The 22,377-nt window shown below is 32.3% G+C and overlaps 2 protein-coding genes across 2 annotated transcripts in view; both read right to left on the minus strand.

Annotated features, from left to right (window-relative positions):
- Positions 1-288: 288 nt before the first annotated feature.
- On the minus strand, positions 289-1,457 carry LOC111696863 (constitutive coactivator of peroxisome proliferator-activated receptor gamma-like). Its single transcript, XM_023466613.1, has one exon. The coding sequence runs from the start codon at positions 996-998 to the stop codon at positions 537-539; it is 462 nt and encodes a 153-aa protein (XP_023322381.1). The 5' UTR covers positions 999-1,457; the 3' UTR covers positions 289-536.
- Positions 1,458-6,077: 4,620 nt separating this feature from the next.
- Positions 6,078-22,377, minus strand: part of LOC111696857 (S-adenosylmethionine synthase) — an 18,498-nt gene continuing 2,198 nt past the window's right edge. Inside the window, exons 2-17 of the mRNA XM_023466605.1 lie at positions 21,717-21,720; positions 20,966-21,072; positions 18,785-18,829; positions 18,448-18,496; positions 11,872-11,990; positions 11,021-11,092; positions 10,747-10,818; positions 10,348-10,434; positions 9,658-9,730; positions 9,396-9,481; positions 9,112-9,183; positions 8,332-8,415; positions 8,011-8,088; positions 7,662-7,717; positions 7,089-7,228; positions 6,078-6,699 (exon numbers count right to left, since the gene is read on the minus strand). Of these exons, the coding sequence (XP_023322373.1) occupies positions 7,126-7,228; positions 7,662-7,717; positions 8,011-8,088; positions 8,332-8,415; positions 9,112-9,183; positions 9,396-9,481; positions 9,658-9,730; positions 10,348-10,434; positions 10,747-10,818; positions 11,021-11,092; positions 11,872-11,990; positions 18,448-18,496; positions 18,785-18,829; positions 20,966-21,067 (1,098 nt within the window). The 5' untranslated portion in view covers positions 21,068-21,072; positions 21,717-21,720 and the 3' untranslated portion in view covers positions 6,078-6,699; positions 7,089-7,125. The remainder of the gene's footprint in view (positions 6,700-7,088; positions 7,229-7,661; positions 7,718-8,010; positions 8,089-8,331; positions 8,416-9,111; positions 9,184-9,395; positions 9,482-9,657; positions 9,731-10,347; positions 10,435-10,746; positions 10,819-11,020; positions 11,093-11,871; positions 11,991-18,447; positions 18,497-18,784; positions 18,830-20,965; positions 21,073-21,716; positions 21,721-22,377) is intronic.

The following is a 22,377-nucleotide window of genomic DNA, read 5'->3' on the forward strand; positions in this document are numbered from 1 at the left end:
TGATGCTTATAAAAAATGCCGAAAGAGTTTTTTTATATTGCCGGAAAGTGCACACAAACAATACTGAATAACTTGATTTTCTTAAAGGAGTTATGTTTTTGCCCAAACTCTGATTTTTTAATCCCTGTATCTTGGCAACCCGATGTCGTAAACCTTTGATATTTCAAACTATAAATTCTCTTAGAACAAATAGTCTAAGTTGAAATATCAAAGGTTATTCCACATCAGGTTGCAAGGATATACGGATTATAAAATTTGAGTTTGTGACAAAAACTCAATTGCTTTTAGGACTCCTCAATTAATGTTCCCAAGAGCAGATTAAGACTCTTGTCCAGGGTTAGAAGGATTCCAACTATTCTTGTTTCTAAAGCAAAGGATCAAGAAGAAGGAGATATTAAGAATACAAAGGAGAAAAGAACAAACCTAGTTAAAGACGCATCGAACAATTATGTTTTGGAAGATCCTGAAACTAGTGAAGATCAAGCAAAAAACGATCAAGATGAAGAAAATAATGATCAAGATCAAGCAAATAATGATCAGAATGAAGAAAATAGCCATAGAATGAGAAGACTTACCTTGCCAGCAAGAACAAGATCAAAAAGGAGAAGATCAAGATTTTCTGCAATATCTCGTTTTGCATCAAACTCACATTTTGGCTCAATCTCAGATCTAGGCTCTATTTCAGACCTTGGCTCAATCTCCGACCTTGGCTCAATCTCCGACCTTGGCTCAATCTCCGACATAGGCTCAATTTCAGACCTTGGCTCAGTATCAGATCTAGGCTCAACTTCAGATTTTGGTTCAATTTCTGATTTTGGTTCAATTTCCGATTTTGGTTCAATTTCCGATTTTGATTCAATTTCCGATTTTGATTCAATTTCCGAGAGTGATTTGACATCAGATCCAGATTCATATTCGCTCTTCAGCCTAAGATCTAAATCCAGATTAAAATCTAAATTAAGACGTGCCTCCAAATCTGTATACTCGTTGTCTAGCATATTTTCAACTCAGTCAGATCCAGAGCAGGACCGGAAATCAATTAAAATATCTGAAATCAGCTTTCCTGAAGAAATGCCATTTAACATGAAAGAAATATTTCCCTTTTAAATGTTCTTCTATTTTATTCTATTTTTAAAAAAATGTGGCCAGCGAGGTTACAAGGTAGCAACTCATTTAGTTTTTATACAATAAACTGTGAGATAGTAACTTACTCAGTTTTTATACAATAAACTGTGAGAAAGTAACTTATTTAGTTTTTATACAATAAACTGTGAGATAGTTACTTATTTAGTTTTTATACAACAAACTGTGAGGTAGTAACTTATTTAGTTTTTATACAATAAACTGTGAGCTGGTAGTAACTCATTTTGTTTTTATACAATAAACTGTGAGATAGTAACTTATTTAGTTTTTATACAATAAACTGTGAGATAGTAACTTATTCAGTTTTTATACAATAAACTGTGAGGTAGTAACTTATTTAGTTTTTATTCAATAAACTGTGAGGTAGTAGTAACTTACTTAGTCTTTATATAATAAACTGTGAGATAGTAACTTATTTAGTTTTTATACAATAAACTATGAGATAGTAACTTATTTAGTTTTTATACAATAAACTGTAAGGTAGTAACTTATTTAGTTTTTATACAACAAACTGTGAGGTAGTAACTTATTTAGTTTTTTACAATAAACTGTGAGGTAGTAACTCATTTTGTTTTTATACAATAAACTGTGAGATAGTAACTTATTTAGTTTTTATACAATAAACTGTGAGGTAGTAACTTATTTAAACTGTGAGGTAGTAACTTACTTAGTTTTTATACAATAAACTGTGAGATAGTAACTTATTTAGTTTTTATACAATAAACTGTGAGATAGTAACTTACTTAGTCTTTACACAATAAACTGTGAGATAGTAACTTATTTAGTTTTTATACAATAAACTGTGTGGTAGTAACTTATTTAGTTTTTATACAATAAACTGTGAGATAGTAACTTATTTAGTTTTTATACAATAAACTGTGAGGTAGTAACTTACTTAGTCTTTATACAATAAACTGTGAGATAGTAACTTATTTAGTTTTTATACAACAAACTGTGGGGTAGTAACTTACTTAGTCTTTATACAATAAACTGTGAGGTAGTAACTCATTTAGTTTTTATACAATAAAGACTTAAAAAAAAACGCTCCACAAAAATCCAACAATTGAAAACGGTGATCTGAACAATTAAGTTTGCTTTTATTGCACAGTACAAAATTGATATTCTAAGGTTAATCCAATAAACATAATGCTATGATTTAATAAAACATAAAATAAGTTTACAGATGCGGGGAAACAAGAATTAAGTCTGAACGAACATATGCATTATGCAATTGTGAATGTGCAGTTGTCTTTTAAGTCTTTTTTGATGAGTAACAACTTCGTACTCTTGCATGCAAAATTTAACTTTGCACTGCCAGGCAAAGTAATGGAACACAAAATCGGTAAAAAATTGTTGTTCAATAAAACAGCAATAGTTTTAAACAAAAATCTTTTGGAAACAACGATCGTTCAGAAATAAACGAATGGAATATTTTTCTGTTCATTTGTAAAAAACCAAAGTGTTTTCCCTTCTCTAAACAATCCAAGTCGTTCTTAAATTTGCTTTCTTTTCTGAACGAAACTTTCTATCACGAAAAATTTGGATCAAAAAAGTTGTTCGTTCACAAAAACGATGCCCATCATTCTGGAAAAAACCCGCGATATTTTAAAGAATAAAAGTGAATCAATAAACAATAGTGTTGACCCTGAAAGATGAAAGAACTATGCAAACAATAAAATGAAGCATGGATCGAACGATAAATGTTTAAGTACTCGAACTTTGTTACATCAAACTTTTCCGTTCTACAGAATACAGGGGTTATAAAGTACAAAGCAGCCGATGTTATATTAGATTATCTCCAACCATTAACGCCAAAATGGACACATAATACTCAAAAAATTAAATTAAATTAGCCTTATTCAATTTTTCAAAATGATTTATTATTCTAAAATGTTCTGATTAGTCACTAAAATTGTAATTTAGACCCATGACGATCTAATATGCTGTGAATATATGTAGAATTTATGGCGATAGTGGTGAATATATGTAGAATATATGGCGATAGTGGTGAATATATGTAGAATAAATGACGATAGTGGTGAACTGAATATATGTAGAATTTATGGCGATAGTAGCATACAAAGTGTAAAAGAGTATATGGTGTAGTAGAATACAGTGTGTAACAGAATATATGGTGTAGTAGAATAGTGTGTAACAGAATATATGGTGTAGTAGAATAGTGTGTAACAGAATATATGGTATAGTAGAATAGTGTGTAACAGAATATATGGTGTAGTAGAATACAGTGTGTAACAGAGTATATGGTGAAGTAGAATACAGTGTGTAACAGAATATATGGTGTAGTAGAATAGTGTGTAACAGAATATACGGTGTAGTAGAATACAGTTTGTAACAAAATATATGGTATAGTAGAAGTGTGTAACAGAATATATGGTTTAGTAGAATACAGTGTGTAACAGAATATATGGTGTAGTATATTATATACAGTGTAGATATATGGGATCACATAAGATCTCCCTACTGAGTAAGGATTCTATATCATCAGTTTCTTCGTTTTTTTGAAGAAGATTTAAGAATAGTTTTTTTGGTATCATTCAGGAATTGCATCGTGCATACCTTTTCTGGGTCGTTTTTAAATATTATAGGTGTCACGAGTTTGGAAAAAGGCCAGACAACGACAAGAATTTTAAATTGTAATTTCTACATATTTTTGCTCTTGCACTGATCGACAATATAAGGGCAGAACTAAAAATGAAAACAATAACAATAAAAGCAGACTAAAAGAGAAAACAATTGTGAAATTCTTGCGAGTGTAAAAATTTAATGTTTAAAAACGACCGAAATTCAATTTATATCTGTCTTATTTTTTTGTGACTTAAAATGTTCCTAGAATTTAGGGGAAAGTTTTGACTTTTGATAAATTCAGACGGGCAGATGTATCTTTTTTCTTCTTAAAGGGACTGTAATATCAACTGATCCTCCCTGGCAATTCCTCTTCACAACAGTACCTTTAAAAGCCTAGTTTGATCATTATAAATCATGTATCCATGTTTTTGTTTTCAAAAACAGATTTTTTTCATTTCTAGCTTCTCTGAAAAGTGATTTGTTAATTACTTGATTCAGAAACAATGGAGAAATTAGAAGAATTAAATCTTCCACATGTTTGATCAGATTAAGGATTCAAGGGTACGTTGTGAATCTGGAATGCCTTTTTTTAACGGATGGTGACTTTAGATTAGGCCCACAATCCATTAAAGAGATATTTTTTACATTATTTTTCTGGACCCCTGAGAATTTCCTGCACATTTAAAATTTCTCCCCTTTACCTGAAGCACGAGTAGCACCAATTACACTTACACGTTTGTATACTTTTTTACTTATGTGAAATCCATGCCACATGTTTGTTTTCAGAGAGGTACCCCTTCAGCATTGATTTCCTTGCTTGGAACTTCATTCTCACAATTTTTAACCCATTGTTCCCGAACTAGATATTCGCAAATCAATTTTTATGAGAGCCCAAAATTAAAAATATACAATTTAATAACATGGATCTCATCAAGGTTATAATGCAAGGAAAGCTAATTGCAGTTGCTTACTCTCTGCATTCATATTGAAACCAGTTATTTCTTGGCGGATTTGTAAACAAGAATAGATGCATCAGTGTTTGTTTAGAATCCGAGGATGTTAAAAGCATTAAATTCTTATAATTTTGATAATTAACATTAAAGTTTCCTTTAACCAGAATATTTCATTGAATTTTATGTGAAAGACGGTTCCCATGTTAGACTTCAACATCAGTCTTGTGTTTACATTACCACCCAGAGACAGTACCAAAGATGGGTACACCTCTAAAATAACTATCCTTTGATCTCATAAGGTTATCTATTTATAGAACCCCAATCTGAAGTCAGGGTAAAATTTTACAATTAAATGGTCTAGCTCAATGCACACGGAGTTCAAATTTTGAATAGGAATTATTAAGCTTTGAAAAATGATTTTTCAACCGAAAACAGACATATTTATGAAATAGATCATTGTTTATACATAAACATTTATTTTAAATATTTTGAATCCATAAATTCATTGAGATTCGCAGCTGATTCATCTTTTTCACACTAAATTTATTAACCAATTTATATTGTATAATCCTATTCTTTATCATTTTAGAAACCAATTATTTTTGACTTAAACCTTCAAAAACTGGCATCTGTTCTCTCCTCCTTAAAGTTAAAAAGCTCAAAAAGAATTTAAAATCATTTTATATTGAAGTAAATGATCAATCAACAAAGAGTTCTATCTGAAGAACTCCCTCAAATGACAGAACTCGCATTAAAAATCCGCAACAATATATTAAAAAGTGCACACAATTTCCATGTTGGTACATTAGCGGTTTCCGATCTAAATTCCGTTGTGCAAGATTAAGGAACAATTACGCACAAGTAAAATCGATTTGCATGGAAATCCAACTCACAATGCTTATTGAATAATCATTAACATCAGTTTTTATCATTGCATTTCAATACATTTTTGAATCTTGTACAGTGAAACCCTTAATAAAGAATACATCGAAAGAATTCATCAAATGTCGTATTCTTCACTTTCTGATAATGGAATGTTGCAGATATTTAGTTTTTTTAATTAAATGATTATATGGAACTCTTTAAAACTGTTTTCTCATATTCATTGCTATTCAATTATTTTCGCAAATACTGAAACTTACGTAATATAGTATAAAATTTATTGAAAAATTGTCAAGACGACATTTGATAAATTCTTCCGATGTATTCGTTAAGGGTTTCATTGTAACTTAAGAATTTAAAAATTTATATTAAAGTTCACTTGCCAGTGCCACCAAACTAAGTAATTAAAACTAAGACAATTAAATGGTTAATAATACAAAAAAGAAAATATTAAAGACATCCCAAACTTCTGATGCTTTTCTGGTTTCTCTACTACAAAAAAAAACTAAAATGGCTGTTTTACAAAATTTATTTAAATTTCAACTAGAAAATGTCTGAAAGAATCCTTTTAACAAAAGCACAAGGCTTTGTTACTGACTTACCATTTAATAAGGATACAAACAGAACGTGAACTAAAAAAGTGTGTTTGAAGGACAGGGTAAAAGGGGGGAGTGTGCACCCCCCTCCAGGGTCGAGGGAGTCCGGAGTGCTAGAAAAAATAAGCTCTTTTCCGTGTTACAATCTTGTCCCGCACAACACAAGAACAGGTTTAACAAAATTGTCCTGTTTCTTGCAGTTCGGCCGGGCAGAAACAAGGACGAATATAGAGTATTCATCGTCTGATGACTTCCTCTCATTAGTCGTCGTTTCGAGATAAATCGGCCAGACCAAACTGTGGATTCCTCAAGCGGGTTTACCCCGTCCAAACTTGTTTGAAAACAGTACAAAATACAAGTTAAAAATTTTCAGATATTGAAAGTTGATTTAAATTTTAAACAATGCAATACTGAAGTAGAATAGGAATAAAGGGTACAGGGAGATGAGCAGAATGTACATAGTGTGCAGCAATATGTACAGAAGAGGTCACATGAGCTTAAAAGATCAGGCAACCAGATACATCAGCAATCGTCTCGTCCTAACAACAAAGATTTTTAGTGCATCAAGGAAATCTTTCTTCACAAATACAAGTTAAGTAATTTAAAAAATCATTTCTTTTTCTAAAAACATTCATTATCAATGACAAGGAATTTCTAATTAGGAATTAATTTTTTATTAATGAAAATGCTGCTTTCAAGTGATTATATTACTGTTGTAGCTGAGCTGCTCACAGGTGAATATATTACCTTAGGTGAGCTACTTAGCCTGCTTCCAGGTGAATATATTACCATTGTAGGTTGAGCTGCTTAGGCTGCTACCAGATAAATATATAACATTAGTATTTAAGCTGCTTAGGCTGCTCCCAGGTGAATATATTACCTTAGGTAGTTTAGCTGCTTTGGTGCTGCTTCGAGGAGAATGAATTACCTTAGTAGTTAAGCTGCTCACAAGAGAATATATTACCTTAGTAGTTGAGCTGCTTAGGCTGCTCCCAGGTGAATATATCTCGACCGAAATGTCCATATGAAGCTGTCTCTTGGAAGATCGGAGTCTTCAGCTTCAAGTCCCTGAATATTCAAAGTTGAAAAACAATTTTTCTATAGTATCAAAAATCTTTCCCCCTGAGCATGAGGAGTGTAATTCTTAAAAATATATACCCCTGTAAATGTAGTTCAATAACAATAATTTCTATGAATGTTTCTTTAATCCTTGTGCCTCAAAATAGTTTAAAATGTTTCCTTAGTATTTGGGATTTAGCAAGATGGTCTTAAAACCTCATTAATGGAAAGTTAGACCGAGATTGAAGAGATAATTTCAAGTAACTAGTACAGAATGGCATGTCTGATTCACAACAGTAAGGAAAATATATCAAACTACTGAAAAAATGTAGAACTCAAGATTTAGGAGTTCCTCATTTTATTCCTTAAAAATTAACAATCTAGTTCATGTGCACATTGCACAAATTGAAGATTTTAGATGTAAGAATGGAAAATTTCTTACTTGACAATTCTACCAGGGCGAAGGTCAAAGTTTTTCTTCACAATTTCAGTCAGCTCCTGAAAATTCAATCTTATAAATATTGAAATAAAAGAAACAAAAAATCATTTTTTCAATCCATCATTTCTTTAATCCATCATTTCTTCAATCCATCATTTCTTTAATCCATCATTTCTTTAATCAATCATTTTTTCAATCAAACATTTATTAAATCTGTTCTTTGTTCAATCAATCATTCGTTCAATCAATCATTTGTTCAATCAATCATTTCTTAAATTAATCATTTCCTAAATCCATCATTTCTTCTATTAAACATTGCTTAAAGATGTTTTATAGACAGATGACTTAATACCTTAGAGGACTTGGATCCTGATCCGTAGTCAAAAACTGTAATACTTAGAGGATCAGGTAGACCAATAGCATAGGATACCTAGAATCAATAAAATACATTATTTGAGAAGGAGGCAAAAAAAGAAAATAATTTGAAATATTTTCTCTCAAAACTGCTTGGTCACAAAGTCTAGAAATGTTGAGAAAAGAAAAGAAAAACAGTTTTCAAAAATAAACATACCCCCCCCCCCTCCAATTTAACAAAAATCATTTCTATCTCTCTTAAATAGAAATAAATTTCTTCGTAAATAAAATTTCTTTTCAGATAAAAGTTGCTTTTTACCTGGACAAGGCAACGACGACAAAGACCAGCTTTAACAAGAGACTTAGCGACCCATCTAGCAGCATAGGCAGCAGACCTATCAACCTAGATATTCAACATTAAAATAGATAGAAATAGAAATAATTCATATCTTATTGGATTGCCTCCATAATTTGTTTAAATACATGATGGTGTAACTGCAATCATTCATTTTTAAAGTTTTAATCTTAAAATTTATAGTTTCTAGCTCTGTTTTGCGTTAAAAATAATGAGAGCTGTTAAACAAAAATTTGCATCTGTGGATGTCATAAAACTATTCGAATAACAAAATTTAGATTCTTTAGAGAATGTTCCTACACTTATTGGCTTAGATTGTGATTTGAAATAAGATTTAAAGGGACTGTAAGCGTAATTTTAAGTGATACTCCAAGCAAAGATGGCAATTGATTCATAATGGTACCCTTACAAGACTTGGCTGTTCAAGTATGAATATAATGCCAAAGTTTTGTTTCTTCTATTTTCATTAGCAGGTTCTCTACCATAGACTTGAACATTTCTTACTTAAAAATGCAATGGAGAAATTATCTGAAAGAAATACTTGACATAAAATAAAGGTTTTAAGGGTATTGTCATCAATTGGGCATTGTCAGTTCCATGTTTTAGTTTACTTTTTAAGAACTTATTGAACTTATTTGCTTACAAGAAAACTGAGTTTTAATTTGTTTCATAGATTAGACATATATTAAGAATAAAAATTCTAGTCTCCAGAAGTTGAATCTGTATCTGTAACAATGGATCTACCTTGGTATAATCCTTGCCAGAGAAAGCTCCACCTCCATGAGCTCCCCATCCACCATATGTGTCAACAATAATCTAAATATTTTTTATATGTAAATTTGTTAAGGAACCATGTTCACTCTTCAACTGCATGAAAATACATGTATTCTAGTTATTATGAGAGATATTTCATTGGGATTACAAGTTATACTATTAATCAAATCAATTTTAAAGTACAGCTAGAATAAAATTAAATCGGGGAGACCTCCCTCTGAAGTTATTATTATAAAATTTTTGTTCATAATGACCTTTCTGCCAGTAAGTCCAGCATCTCCCATTGGTCCTCCAATCACAAAGTTACCACAGGGGTTAATATGGAACACAGTCTCCTCATCTGATTAAAATTTTGAAATTTTAATTATTTAACATCAGTTGTCAAATATTTATTGTATTGGTTTAAGGGGCTACTTTAAAACTTAAGGGCTAATTATCTTTTATTAGCAAAATCAGCCTTAGAGCATAAATTGAATGAGAATTTGATTGTATTTTTCCCCTAAATTTTAAACTTACCCAAGTACTTCTTGGGGATAGTAGTGTTGATAACTTTTTCCATAATATCCTGTCTGAGGGCTTCCAGAGATACCTAATTTGTAATAATATTTGATAAGAAGTAGAAGAACTATGGTTGTCTTTGCTCTTTCTCTCAATTAGCACATTGCTCATTGCAATTTTTAATTTAACCCCAGTCATCTAACATTGGACCTAAACATTTCAGATATTTTTCAGTAAAAAATTAGTTGACAGCATTTCTAATTAAAAGAAAGAGCAAAGACAACAATCATTCCACTTTATATAGGAATCGCTGTTTGATGTGATCTAAAGAAACTTTAACCCTAAAATTTGAGTAAGAATAATTATTGTACTTGGTTACCCACAGAGGATGAGAATTCAGAAACGATTGTACAGAATTTATTAAGACTTATTTTTCAACGATCAAGTTACCGTTCATTATTACTCTTTATTATTTCTTTCCAATATCATTCTGTAGATCCTTAGAAGATCATTTTTAAATTAGAAGACCAAATTGTAATATCTAAGGAGTTTTAGGTTGTCATTAAAGTCTCATCCTTTGTGGGTAACCCTGCATGTATAATGAATATTTATTTAATGAAAAGGAAGCTGTGAAAACATTGATATTTTGTTATTCAAATCACCAAATACATTTGTTATCTTTAAACAAATAACATTAATAATTTTTACCTTCTCTGAGTGCTGGACAGAAACAACAATAGTGTGTACTCTGATAGGTATACATGCTCCATTCTCAAAGCGGTATTCTGCAGTAACCTAAACAATACCAGTTCACAGCTTTTGTGCTTCTAACATTGGATGTTGGACAAGTCTTAAAACCAGGGGTGTATATTTGAAATAATTACCCACCTAAACAAACTTAAAAAAAAAGATTTTCAAAAGGGGGGCAAGGGGGAGGGGAATATTTTCCAAGAAAATATATACCCCTGCTGAAAACTGTCCGTACAATAGCCAGTGAGAAAAAAGAAATTTAGGATGAAATGTATGAAATTTCAGTACCACATTTGATGATTTGATCATACCATTAGGAGAGAATGCATTAATAAAAGAAAAACAAATTCCTAAAACCTGTGTTTTGCTGTCAGGTCTTGCCCACCACAGAGAACCATCTCTTCGCAGATCAGAAATTTTCTTGTTCAACTAGGATAATTATTTCAATATTATTGAACTTAGAAGTTGCTAGCTTTTGAAATTAAACTCTTTCATTTGATAATTTGACATGTCAGATTTTAGTAACTTTTGTTGTTACCATAAACGTATAAACGTTTCTGACAATTTTTTTTGTAGTCATTGCAACTTTCATTTAACATAACACATTATGCAGAAAAATGACAATTCTAACCTGGTGTGCAAGTACTACTGTTAGTGGCATACACTCTTCAGTTTCATCCGTAGCATATCCAAACATTAGACCCTTAAATAATCAAGAATGCTGTAATTCTCAACAAGGTAGGAATATTACTCTGAAGTAAAAAAGAATACATAGCACAACACTTTCCAAATATGTTTGAATTCTTAGCATTAACAATTTAATTACCCTGGGAAAAAAATGTCTGAAAAATGTTTTTAAGTATATTCACAAAATTAGATTCAGAGCTGCTCACAGTCCATGTTCATAATACGTGAAGCCCAGGCAAGATAAGGAAAAATTTACTGCACTTCATTTTATTCATAAATAAATCTTCAAAATGCTTTATATTCAAATTTTCTCAAGAAGCTTGAAGATAAGGCATCAATTTATTCCCATATATAACTGATATAATTGTATAATCAGGGTTATTGCATCCATCAAAATCTAATATTGAGTTAGTTATTTCCCAACTAGCATTGGTAGTTATAATAGTTAACTATTTAACTTCTGTTATAGTCCCATATTAAAGCATTTCTTTGAACATGCATAAATTATATTATAGGACACATAGGACAACATTCACATTAACTACGATACCCATCATTACCTGTGTGTCTTTATGGAATAAAGTTTGATCTTTTATAGAAGTCCAACAAAGAATTAAGGTCATTGTGATTATTTAATTCTATTATAATAAATACATATACTATTTCTAATAGCATATGACTTTCAAGAGATTCAGTCTCATTTAGTCTTAGTTTAGTATCGGTTGACTCTTTATATTTTAATCCAGTTGGTAAAGTATTTATTTTCTCTCTTCTGCAAGCTTTCTCTTTGCCTACCTGGTCCCCAGCTCCTACATTATCATCTGATCTATCCTCTGCTAGATGAACACCCTGAGCAATATCTGGGCTCTGCTCCTCCAAGGCCACCATCAGGTTGCAGGTTTTGTAGTCGAATCCTAAACACACATGCACATTTTCCCAAAACTTAGTTAATACAAACTACTACATATACTGATATTAGTGATCTTAAGCATGTTATTGTGATTCATTTAAACCCATGAATCATTGAGTGTTATGATATGATCAAAACATTTCAGATCCCAGTATTTATTAGTCAATACAATGTATTCCCAATCTATGCTAAACCTTAAACTACAGCTACAGTAGACAGAGTATTCACAACCAAAAATCTGATCAACTAAAATCTTCATTGCACATTGGAGAACATCAGGACAGCCCCTTCAAACACATCTTTCAGACAACCTTCTTATACCTGGTCCCCTGCTCCTACATCCTCTTCCTCCTTGAGCACATGAACCCCACCAGCAATATCAGGACTTTGTTGTTCGATAGCAATCATTAAATTGCATGTCTTATAATCAAATCCTAGCACACATTTTTAATTATAACTAAAGAAAAAAGTTTTAAACAAAACAGCTTTTAAAAAAACCCAATGACCTGGATAAAGTTCACATAGTCATAATAATATGAAAGGTCTAGTTTTAACTGAAAAACAGATTAACCCTCTACTAAAATAAAACCAGTTTACTAACTATTACATTTTTTCAACAAAATATGGTTATTGTCGTAATATTTTCAAAGCAAGGTCCTTAAATATATGAAGAAACTACAACATATTTTTTAACATATCAAAAACCTTAACACAGGATTTTTCAACTTCCTTTGCCCCATCTTAAGCACTTTGTGCTGAAACCTTTATTCTTTAGGCTAAAACAGTGTGCTAGGATGAATTTTATAATCTTTCAAGATACAAAATTTTCAAATAAACCTTAATTAGTTGTGTACCATGCACTGCTCAAATCATAATCTGCTTAACATTACTTAAATTAACCAATTACAGTTCATCATCCGGAAGATACAACAATGAATTTAGAATATTTCATCTTCTCTAAGAGTCAGCAAAATATATCCCAAGAATATTCCAGGCAACCATGCAATTATAATTATTTCCCCATGCATTTTCCATTTTCCCCACCTGATCTCCTGCCCCTGTATCATCTTCATCTTTATCAATGTGAACCCCCCCAGCTATGTCGGGGCTCTGCTCTTCCAAAGCTATCAATAAGTTCAGGGTTTTGAAGTCAAATCCTGAACATTAAAGATGTTTAAATAGAAGTAAGCAAAACTAAGATATAATAAACAGATGAAGATTTTTTTTCAGAATTCTAGATCCCAAAATCATGATGTCTGCAAGGTAATTTTATATTTCATGTTTCATTTCAGTTACTCAACAAATCGTTCCCCCTAGTCCCTTTTTAGCAGTGTAAGCACTAAAATATTTCAATAGAAATGGCAGAAAACGAGCAACCAATAAACCTCTGATATGTTTATTGAACCTCCAATACTATTGTGGCAAACAAATCATCATATCATTGTAATATCTGCTGTTTGAACCAAACAGCTCTGAGCTCAGATGTTAATTAAAACATTTTTTTTATCATTTGCAATTTATTTTATGAAATAAAATTACAAATCTATTATCATTCTGTTTTTTTATACTCTCATCATTAGCCAGCACCAAACTATATACTTTTCAATGAAATTTCAAATAAGAAATTGTAACAATCAGAGCATTATCAGGTCAAAGGTCACACATCTGTAAAGTGTATGAGCAATAAGGGAGGGGGGGCTCATTTAAACGTTTTTTTTTCTACATCTCAATATTGTCAACTGGTATTGGGTGGGTACAAATTGACCCCCCCCAGCATATCCTGGTTTTCAAGTACCCCAGCAGAGATAGGGTTAAATAAAAGGCTTCCGTTGCCACCATTTAGCTTTGAACTTCCTTCTTTAATACAGTAAAAGTTGTCCGCTAAAAATTGAGACTTTTTTCAACACCTTATTAAACAGCAAATCCACCAATTAAAAAAAAACTACCATGATCAGCCACCTGTGCCCATTGACGTACAGTCTTTGTCCGAACCTGATATTTTTCAAACTATTTTTTTCAAATTTTCAAATTTTTTCAGAAATATTCACTGAGGAACAGAAATGTTAATATTTTTTCATACAATGCATAGTTTAAGGGATAGGGACAGCGGCACAAATCACTGCTTCGTCAACATGGGATTTTAAAATGGCCAATATCAACCGCTCTGGAATATGGCAAAGTTTATAATTTTCTATTAAAAGTAAATGTATCTAATATCTATAGTTAAACATTGTGAAGAGCTTTATTTGTAGTTTGTAGTTCAAATATCTTGACACATGAATGCCTAAAAGAGGGGGTGGGGCCAATTACTCATTACCCAATTACTCAGCCTCCCTCCCCTTGATTAGTGAAATCTTGGGGATCCCCTGTGGACAAATTCCTGTTTACACCCCTTTTAGAATTATATCTTCTATAACTAGGTTTCATTAAATTACACGTTATTCAATTAAAAGATTTACAATACAGAAATTATGTTTCCCTCCCATTCCTACCTTCCCACCCCACCCTTCCTTTCCCATCCCTGCAGTTTGAGCAGTTTATATTATTCTGTTGATTGGGGAAGCTGTCATTTTGCCTTATTGTCATGTCCCTCACATGTGCGAAAAGGTCAAAAACGATCACTCAAAAAAAAGCTGCCAAAATTATACGTGGAACAGCATAGAGCTAAGGTATGTTTCCATTATAGAGCTAAGGTATATTAACTGTTTCCAGTATAGAGCTAAGGTATGTTTACTGTTTCCAGTATAGAGCTAAGGTATATTAACTGTTTCCATTACAGAGCTAAGGTATGTTTACTGTTTCCAGTATAGAGCTAAGGTATATTAACTGTTTCCATTACAGAGCTAAGGTATGTTTACTGTTTCCAGTATAGAGCTAAGGTATATTTAATGTTTCCAGTAAGAGCTAATGTATGTTTACTGTTTTTAGAATAGAGCCAAGGTATATTAACTGTTTCCAGTATAGAGCTAAGGTATGTTTGTTACCAGTATAGAGCTACGGTATGTTTCCAGTATTGAGCTAAGGTATGTTTCCAGCATAGAGCTAAGGTATGTTTCCAGTATAGAGCCTAGGTATGTTTCCAGTATAGAGCTAAGGTATATTAACTGTTTCCAGTATAGAGCTAAGGTATGTTTACTGTTTCCAGTATAAAGCTAAGGTATGTTTACTGTTTCCAGTATAAAGCTAAGGTATGTTCACTGTTTCCAGTATAGAGCTAAGGTATGTTTACTGTTTCCAGTATAGAGCTAAGGAATGTTCACTGTTTCTAGTATAGAGCTAAGGTATGTTTACTGTTTCCAGTATAGAGCTAAGGTATGTTTACTTTTTCCAGTATAGAGCTAAGGTATGTTTACGGTTTCTAGTATAGAGCTTAGGTATTTTCACTGTTTCCAGTATAGAGCTAAGGTATTTACTCTTTCCAGTATAGAGCTAAGGTATGTTCACTATTTCCAGTATAGAGCTAAGGTATGTTTACTGCTTCCAGTATAGAGCTAAGGTATGTTTACTGTTTTCAGTATAGAGCAAAGGTATGTTTACAGTTTCTAGTATTGAGCTAAGGTATGTTTACTGTTTCCAGTATACAGCTAAGGTATGTTTACTGATTAAATATAAAGCTAAGGTATGTTTACTGTTTCCAGTATAAAGCTAAGGTATGGTTTAATTCAATTTTATTTCACTTTAAGAAGTTTAAAGAATAATTTTTCTAGAATGATCCACCCCAGCCTACAGGGTGGACATTTTTCGAGGTGTCTGCTGAGTTCCAGAGACAGGGGGTGCACAGTAAACATTGGGGGGCAAAAATATGATTCTCAAAAATAAAATACACCCCTTAAATTCATACAGAAACTAAGAAATGATGAAATATTGAAAGTAGCCGGTTACTTTAATTTCAACTGAAAGAGGGAGGACACCCCCCCCCACAAGTTGAGATGATACTGTCCAGATATATTATCTGAAATGGTCTAATTGATCACACAAAAAAAAAATTAACATTCTACATTGGTTAGAAGTACTTGCGCCAAAAATGTTGAAAAATGATTGCGCAGTTCAAGAACACATTTGGCGCACACCCTTCCAGTCAAGATAGGGTTTTAATTTTTTTGGTGCGTATTCTAGACATGCTTATCTCTATAATAACTGATATGCATGTTGATAACCAAATTAGGGATGGGCATATTACAATTTTTGTGAAAAAACGAAAAAAGGTGAAATTTTAATCAATTGGCACATTCTGAAAAAAAATTTAAAGAATTTAAAAAAAAATATTTTTGAAAATTTTACAAAATTATGCAACTTTCTGGCGACCTTGCATCTCTGTACCAAAAGTGACCCTAAAAATGAACATCCCTAACAGACGGTTAATGGTAGTCATGGACATGGAGTAAGGAGAAACGGGGATATTTATGTCCCCAAGATTTTAGGGGGGGGGGGGGTACTTAACCCCAATAACCCTCCCTATATCTGCCACTAACCCTCCCTATATATGCCACTAACCCTCCCTATATATGCCATTAGTATTGTCAATCTAAACAAAGTTTTTGTAAACTTTTAATTGCCATGTAAAAAATCAAAAATGTCAATGGATAGTGAGGACAAAAAGAAGATTTATTCAAAATAAGTGGTTATGTATATCTTAAGATGCGTCAGAAGCTGCTGATATCTAGAAAATTGTTGATCAAAGACAAAAAAACGGATTTTTTTATTTTGACTAATTTCAGGATTAAATTCAGATTTTGCCTTTAACATGTTCACATTATAATCAATTTTGATGATTTCAACCTTTTTGAATTCAGTGTTGCAACAAAGATTTTTGATATCCAGTTTGGTGTGTTTTGAGAAAACAAAACAAATTTTCTCTTGCATTAGTGAATTTTTTCACTTAGTTTCCACAAGGCAATTTTGATTTGAAGCAAAAAACTTCTTTTCTGAATGTTTCTTGTTTATATAAGTTCATTCATATTCCAAATGACAGAAGTGCAATTGTTAAAATCAGCCATCCTTGAGGATCAAAGTGTTATTTACTTTATTATGTGTGTTTTCTTCTATGTTTGTATAAGTTTTAGATCTGATAAAGAGACAGATAGATAGATAGATAAACAGACAGACAGATAGACAGACAGATAAATAGATAGAGAAACAGATACACATACACATATAGATAAACAGAGAGACAGATAGGATAAATAAACAGATAGATAAAAAGATAGATAAACTGACATGCAGATAAATATACAGATGGATTGAAAGATAGCTAGACATATAGCTAGACATAGAGCTAGACAGATAGCTAGACAGATAGCTAGACATATTCTCAAATAAACAGACAGACAGATAGACAGATAAATAGACAGAGAAACAGATAGACACATACACATATAGATTAACAGAGAGACAGATAGGATATATGAACAGATAGATAAACTGACATGCAGATAGATATACAGATGGATTGACAGATAGCTAGACATAGAGCTAGACAGATAGCTAGACAGATAGCTAGACATATTCTCAAATAAACACTTCTGGAACATATTCTCAAATGTACACTTCTGGGACTTATCTCGAAAATTATGAATGAATTTTGATTGTCAATTGAAACATTAATCAATCTAATATTATTTAGAATGCAGAAAATAAGTTAAACTAACTTCATTTTGACGAGAAATTTTTTTTCATGAAAAATGAGTGAAAATTAAAAAGCGGTTTATTTCCAGGATAAAACTACGTACAATCCGTACAATTTGAAACAAAAAATCCGTACAATTTGTACAATATTAGGGTTACAATAAAAAATCCGTACATTTTGGCCACCCTACATATCCATTAATAATGTACCATTTTACAATTTTTAATCACCATGATTTAATTGGAACCAAATAAAATATTGTTTTCTACATTCTATCTTCATATTTTAACAATCCTTTAAATTCAATGCGTAATTCTTTTAAGTGAAACACTAAATTTTGAGTTATGACATAATATGTCTTAAATATCCAGCATATTTAATTTTAACTTGTGGTTTCATTGTTTCTATTTCTACACTTCCAGCAGATTTAACTTACACTCTTTGATCCTCTAGTATTTAAGATGTTCATACAAAAATAAGATCTTATTGAATTGTGTACTCTTCAAACAACTCCAAAATTGTTAAACAAACTGATTCTATTATCATTGAAAGCAAGGACAATAAATCCAATTCTGATCCTAGTACCAGAAGCACAAGTTTTCAACAATGCAAAACCATAATGCACATTGGTCAATTGGTCACTGGATAAAATTATTTCATAATGGAAAATATTTTAAAATTAGGCTTCATCAAATACAGATTTGTTAAATTTGCTGATATATTGTGGAATGGATCCGGATGCATTTCAAAATTAAATCAATTAATAGTTTAATAGCAGATAAAATATTTAGAGCTAGATCCGGATCCAAATCGAATTAGTAAAGGAGGAACCTACCTTTAGAAGAGTCATCATAACCAATGTGTTTAACAGTATTTCTCACAACCTTCAGAAAGCAAATTGAAATAAAAATTTAAATAATTACTTTTTGAAATAACCAAGGGTTATCCATATCCGTTCTTCCAATATCATTTCAGAATTTTATAGCTGAAGTAAATTTTTCTGGGGAAAATACTCTGGTAGAAAATATTAAAAATTAAAAATTAAAATTAATATGTATGTTTTCCCAAAAGTATCAAAATATTGAATGAAATGGGAGATGTTCTAAAAAATACATTGCCCTATTGGAACTCCTAGTCCAGTTAATAAAAAAAGGTCAGATGATTTCTGGTTCCTTCTGATAATCAACATTAGCCTTGCTTGTGATTTCTCCACATACCTGAACAAAGATTTTATTAATTAGACAAAAATTGGCATATGAAAAAAGTTAAAATTATACTTAGAAAAGACCAACATGCTTCCTGTAAAAAAATTCTTTTCCAGTTCAATGTTATTTACAGACAAAAACAAGATATCATTTGATATGCTGTGAATACTTTAAATTATAGGTTAGTACCATGAACTTAAAACTTTGAATAGCTCTCTAGTGCCATAACCCATCAAGTACATAAACCATGGGTACTGGAACAGGATAAGGTAGTCATACAATTCTAGTGATTCTAGCTTCAGTCCGCTCCCTACGTCATAACCCGGTACAGTACACAGAGAATAGGGCATGGGCCTTAGAACTGACTTGGGATAAGGTCTTTTGTATGTGAGTATATGCATCATTGTGATTTGCATTTCTTTGGTTGACCGGCAATTCTCCACTATTAATGTTTGTCAGTGAAGTCACCATGTACTGCGTACCATATTAACCTTTCATTTGTGCGCAAGCTTCATTGCGATACCTTATTGACTATCTTGCATAAAACTGTACACTAAGATCTTGAATTGTACACTAAGATCTCTAATTGTACACCAAGATCTTGAACTGTACAGTAAGTTTTTGAACCGTAAACTAATATATTTTAAGATCTTGAACTGCAAACTAAGATCTTGAATTGTACACAAAGATCTTGAACTGTACACTTAGATCTTAACCTGTACAGTAAGAGCTTGAACTGTACAGTAAGATTTTGAACTGTACACTAAGATCTTAAACTGTACACTAAGATCTTAAACTGTACAGTAAGATTTTGAACTGTACAAAAAGATCTTGAACTGTACACTAAGATCTTAAATTGTACAGCAAGATCTTGAACTGAAAACTAAGATCTTGAACTGTACACTAAGATCTTGAACTATGCACTAGTACCTTTAACTGTGCTCTAGCACATTGGACTGTTCACTATTTCCCTGAAATGTACACAAGTACAATGAACTGTACACTAGTACCTTGAAAAGTGCAGTGTGACAGTACCTTGAATGTACATTAAACTGTGCAGTAGCACATTGAACACTGTACACAAGTATTTTGAACTGTAAACTAGTACCTTGATCTGTACACTAGTACCTTGAACTGTACACTAATACCATGAACTGTATACTAATACCTTGAACTGTACACAAGAACTATGAACTGTACACAAGAACTATGAACTGTACACAAGTGCCTTGAACTGTGCACCAGTACCTATTTCCTATTGAACTGTACAGAAGTACCTTGAACAGTACACTAGTATCTTGAACCTTGAACTTTAAACTAGGACCTTGAACTGTACAGAAGTACCTTAAACTTTACACTAGTAACCTAAACTGTACACTAATACCTTGAACTGTACAAAAGTATAATGAACTGTACACCATTTATTTGAACTTTACACTAGCACCTTGAGCTGAACCCTAGTACCATTAACTGTACACTAGTACATTGAACTGTACAATAGTACCTTTAACTGTACACTAATACCTTGAACTGTACACTAGTACCTTGAACTGTACACTAGTATGATAAATTATATACTTGAACCTTAAACTGTACACTTGTACCCTGAACTGTTTGCTAGTACCTAGAACTGTGCACTAGCACCTTAAACTTTACACTAATGCCTTGAACTGTACACCAGTATCTTGGCCTGTATACTAGTACCTTGAACTGTACATTAGTACCCTAAACAGTACTTTTAAAGATTAGATACAAAATTTTAAAAACACCCGGTGTAAATGAGTTTCATCCAGTGCTTAGGATCCATTTGAGTTTGATGCAGATGCGGATCCGAAACCTAGATCCGCACTGGAAAAAAATGGATCCGGATCCAGGTCATTTCTTTAAGATTTACTGAATTTTTGTTAACAAAAAATAATACCCAATTTTTCCCCTTATTTACATCCTGAAACTTTAAAATTTTTATAATCTAGTTTTTTTCAAAAGTTCAGATTTGATTTGGATCCGGATCCAGGGAGCCCAAATCTTGCGGATCCAATGGATCCAGATCCTAAGCACTGGTTTCATCAATAGATACTTTAAATTTTGCTTATGTGATGACCATCGACATGAATCAAAAAATTTTTCGTGAAGCAACAATCCCCTCACCATAATCATTCCAGTTTTGGTGACAGTCTCGCAAGCAACTTTAGCATCAGGATCTTGCTTGAGGTGGGCATCCAGAATTGCGTCAGAAATCTGATCGCACATCTTATCTAAATTAAACTTATTAAAAATGAAAATATATCATTACAAATTTTTTTTTTGGGTTAATATGAAATTCATAATGTTAAATTGTGGTTTCTATACAATTTTTATTTCTGGATTTACAGTTGATCCTACACCATGTGTAAGACCTCTCATAGGGCCTTGAGAAAGCTGTATCCTGAAATGCTAAGTCAGACCAAACATGAACTGGAGGGTAATAAGCAACAGATGAAGATTAAATAAAAAGTCCTGAAGCATTCGAGCAGTATTTTATACATCAATCCGGCTTTTTACTGAACTTACTACTGGAGCCATCATGGAAAATCTCTATGGAGCATGGATAAGGGTTAAATCCCCAGCTGTACTTGCAGTTCAGATCTAGTGGGGAATAATGATTAATACTAATTTTGCAAATACATCGGAAAGATGTATAAAACCAGAGGAAACAGTGATTTTCTGCAAGAAGATCTCTCGATACGCCTCAAAAACTTCCTAAACCTCCAATCTTATCCTACTTCACAAGCAGATAAAGTGGAACTCAAGAAACCCCAATACGGTGGAATCTTAATAAAAACTTTCTGAGAGGGATCAGCATTTTCACATGGGAGTACGTGTCCTGGGGGCCGGGGGGTGCTACTAAGTCAACTTAAACCTAGCTGAATGCAGTATGAGACTATAGAGATCTCAAACTTTTATTTCAAAAATTACTCCAGAGCCCGCGATTTAAAAGCTTCGGCTCGAGTCTTAATTCCTTAAACGCAGCTTTAAGACCCAATCTTCGACCCAACTCTGACGACAGCTTGTGTCACGTGATTGACAGCTGCGAGATCTTAGGCTCGACTTAAGGAGTTAGGATGATATGCATTAAGCCATAGTTGAAATATTTTCTATTTGTGGAAGTCATTAGAGGTCATTAAAATTCAATTTGATTTTATTTTAGGAATATCGATCACTAATTAGTCGTGCAGCCAAAAAATTGGAAGATTTGAACCAAAAATGAAGACAAGGCCCTCCCCCTACATCAAATGTGCCATCTCCACCATCCCCTTTTGATTTCAAGAAAAGATTTTTAAAAATTTGCCAGGGGGAAATATAAATATCATAAGCTGATATTACAATATCTAAGTGGAAAATTATTTTGCAAGTTATTGTTTAATCACTAACTCAACAAGTGTGTTCTACTTTCTTCACATCTACTAATATTAGAGAGAAAGCTGGAAAAGCTTGTGCTTAAAATATCCTCACCCTAATATAGAAGCAAACAGTAGCCAGTTAAATAGTTAAATAGAGTAACCACCCCCCCCCCCCCCCCC

This window comes from Eurytemora carolleeae, unplaced genomic scaffold (genome assembly GCF_000591075.1).
Source record: "Eurytemora carolleeae unplaced genomic scaffold, Eaff_2.0 scaffold249, whole genome shotgun sequence".
Taxonomy (NCBI): domain Eukaryota; kingdom Metazoa; phylum Arthropoda; class Copepoda; order Calanoida; family Temoridae; genus Eurytemora; species Eurytemora carolleeae.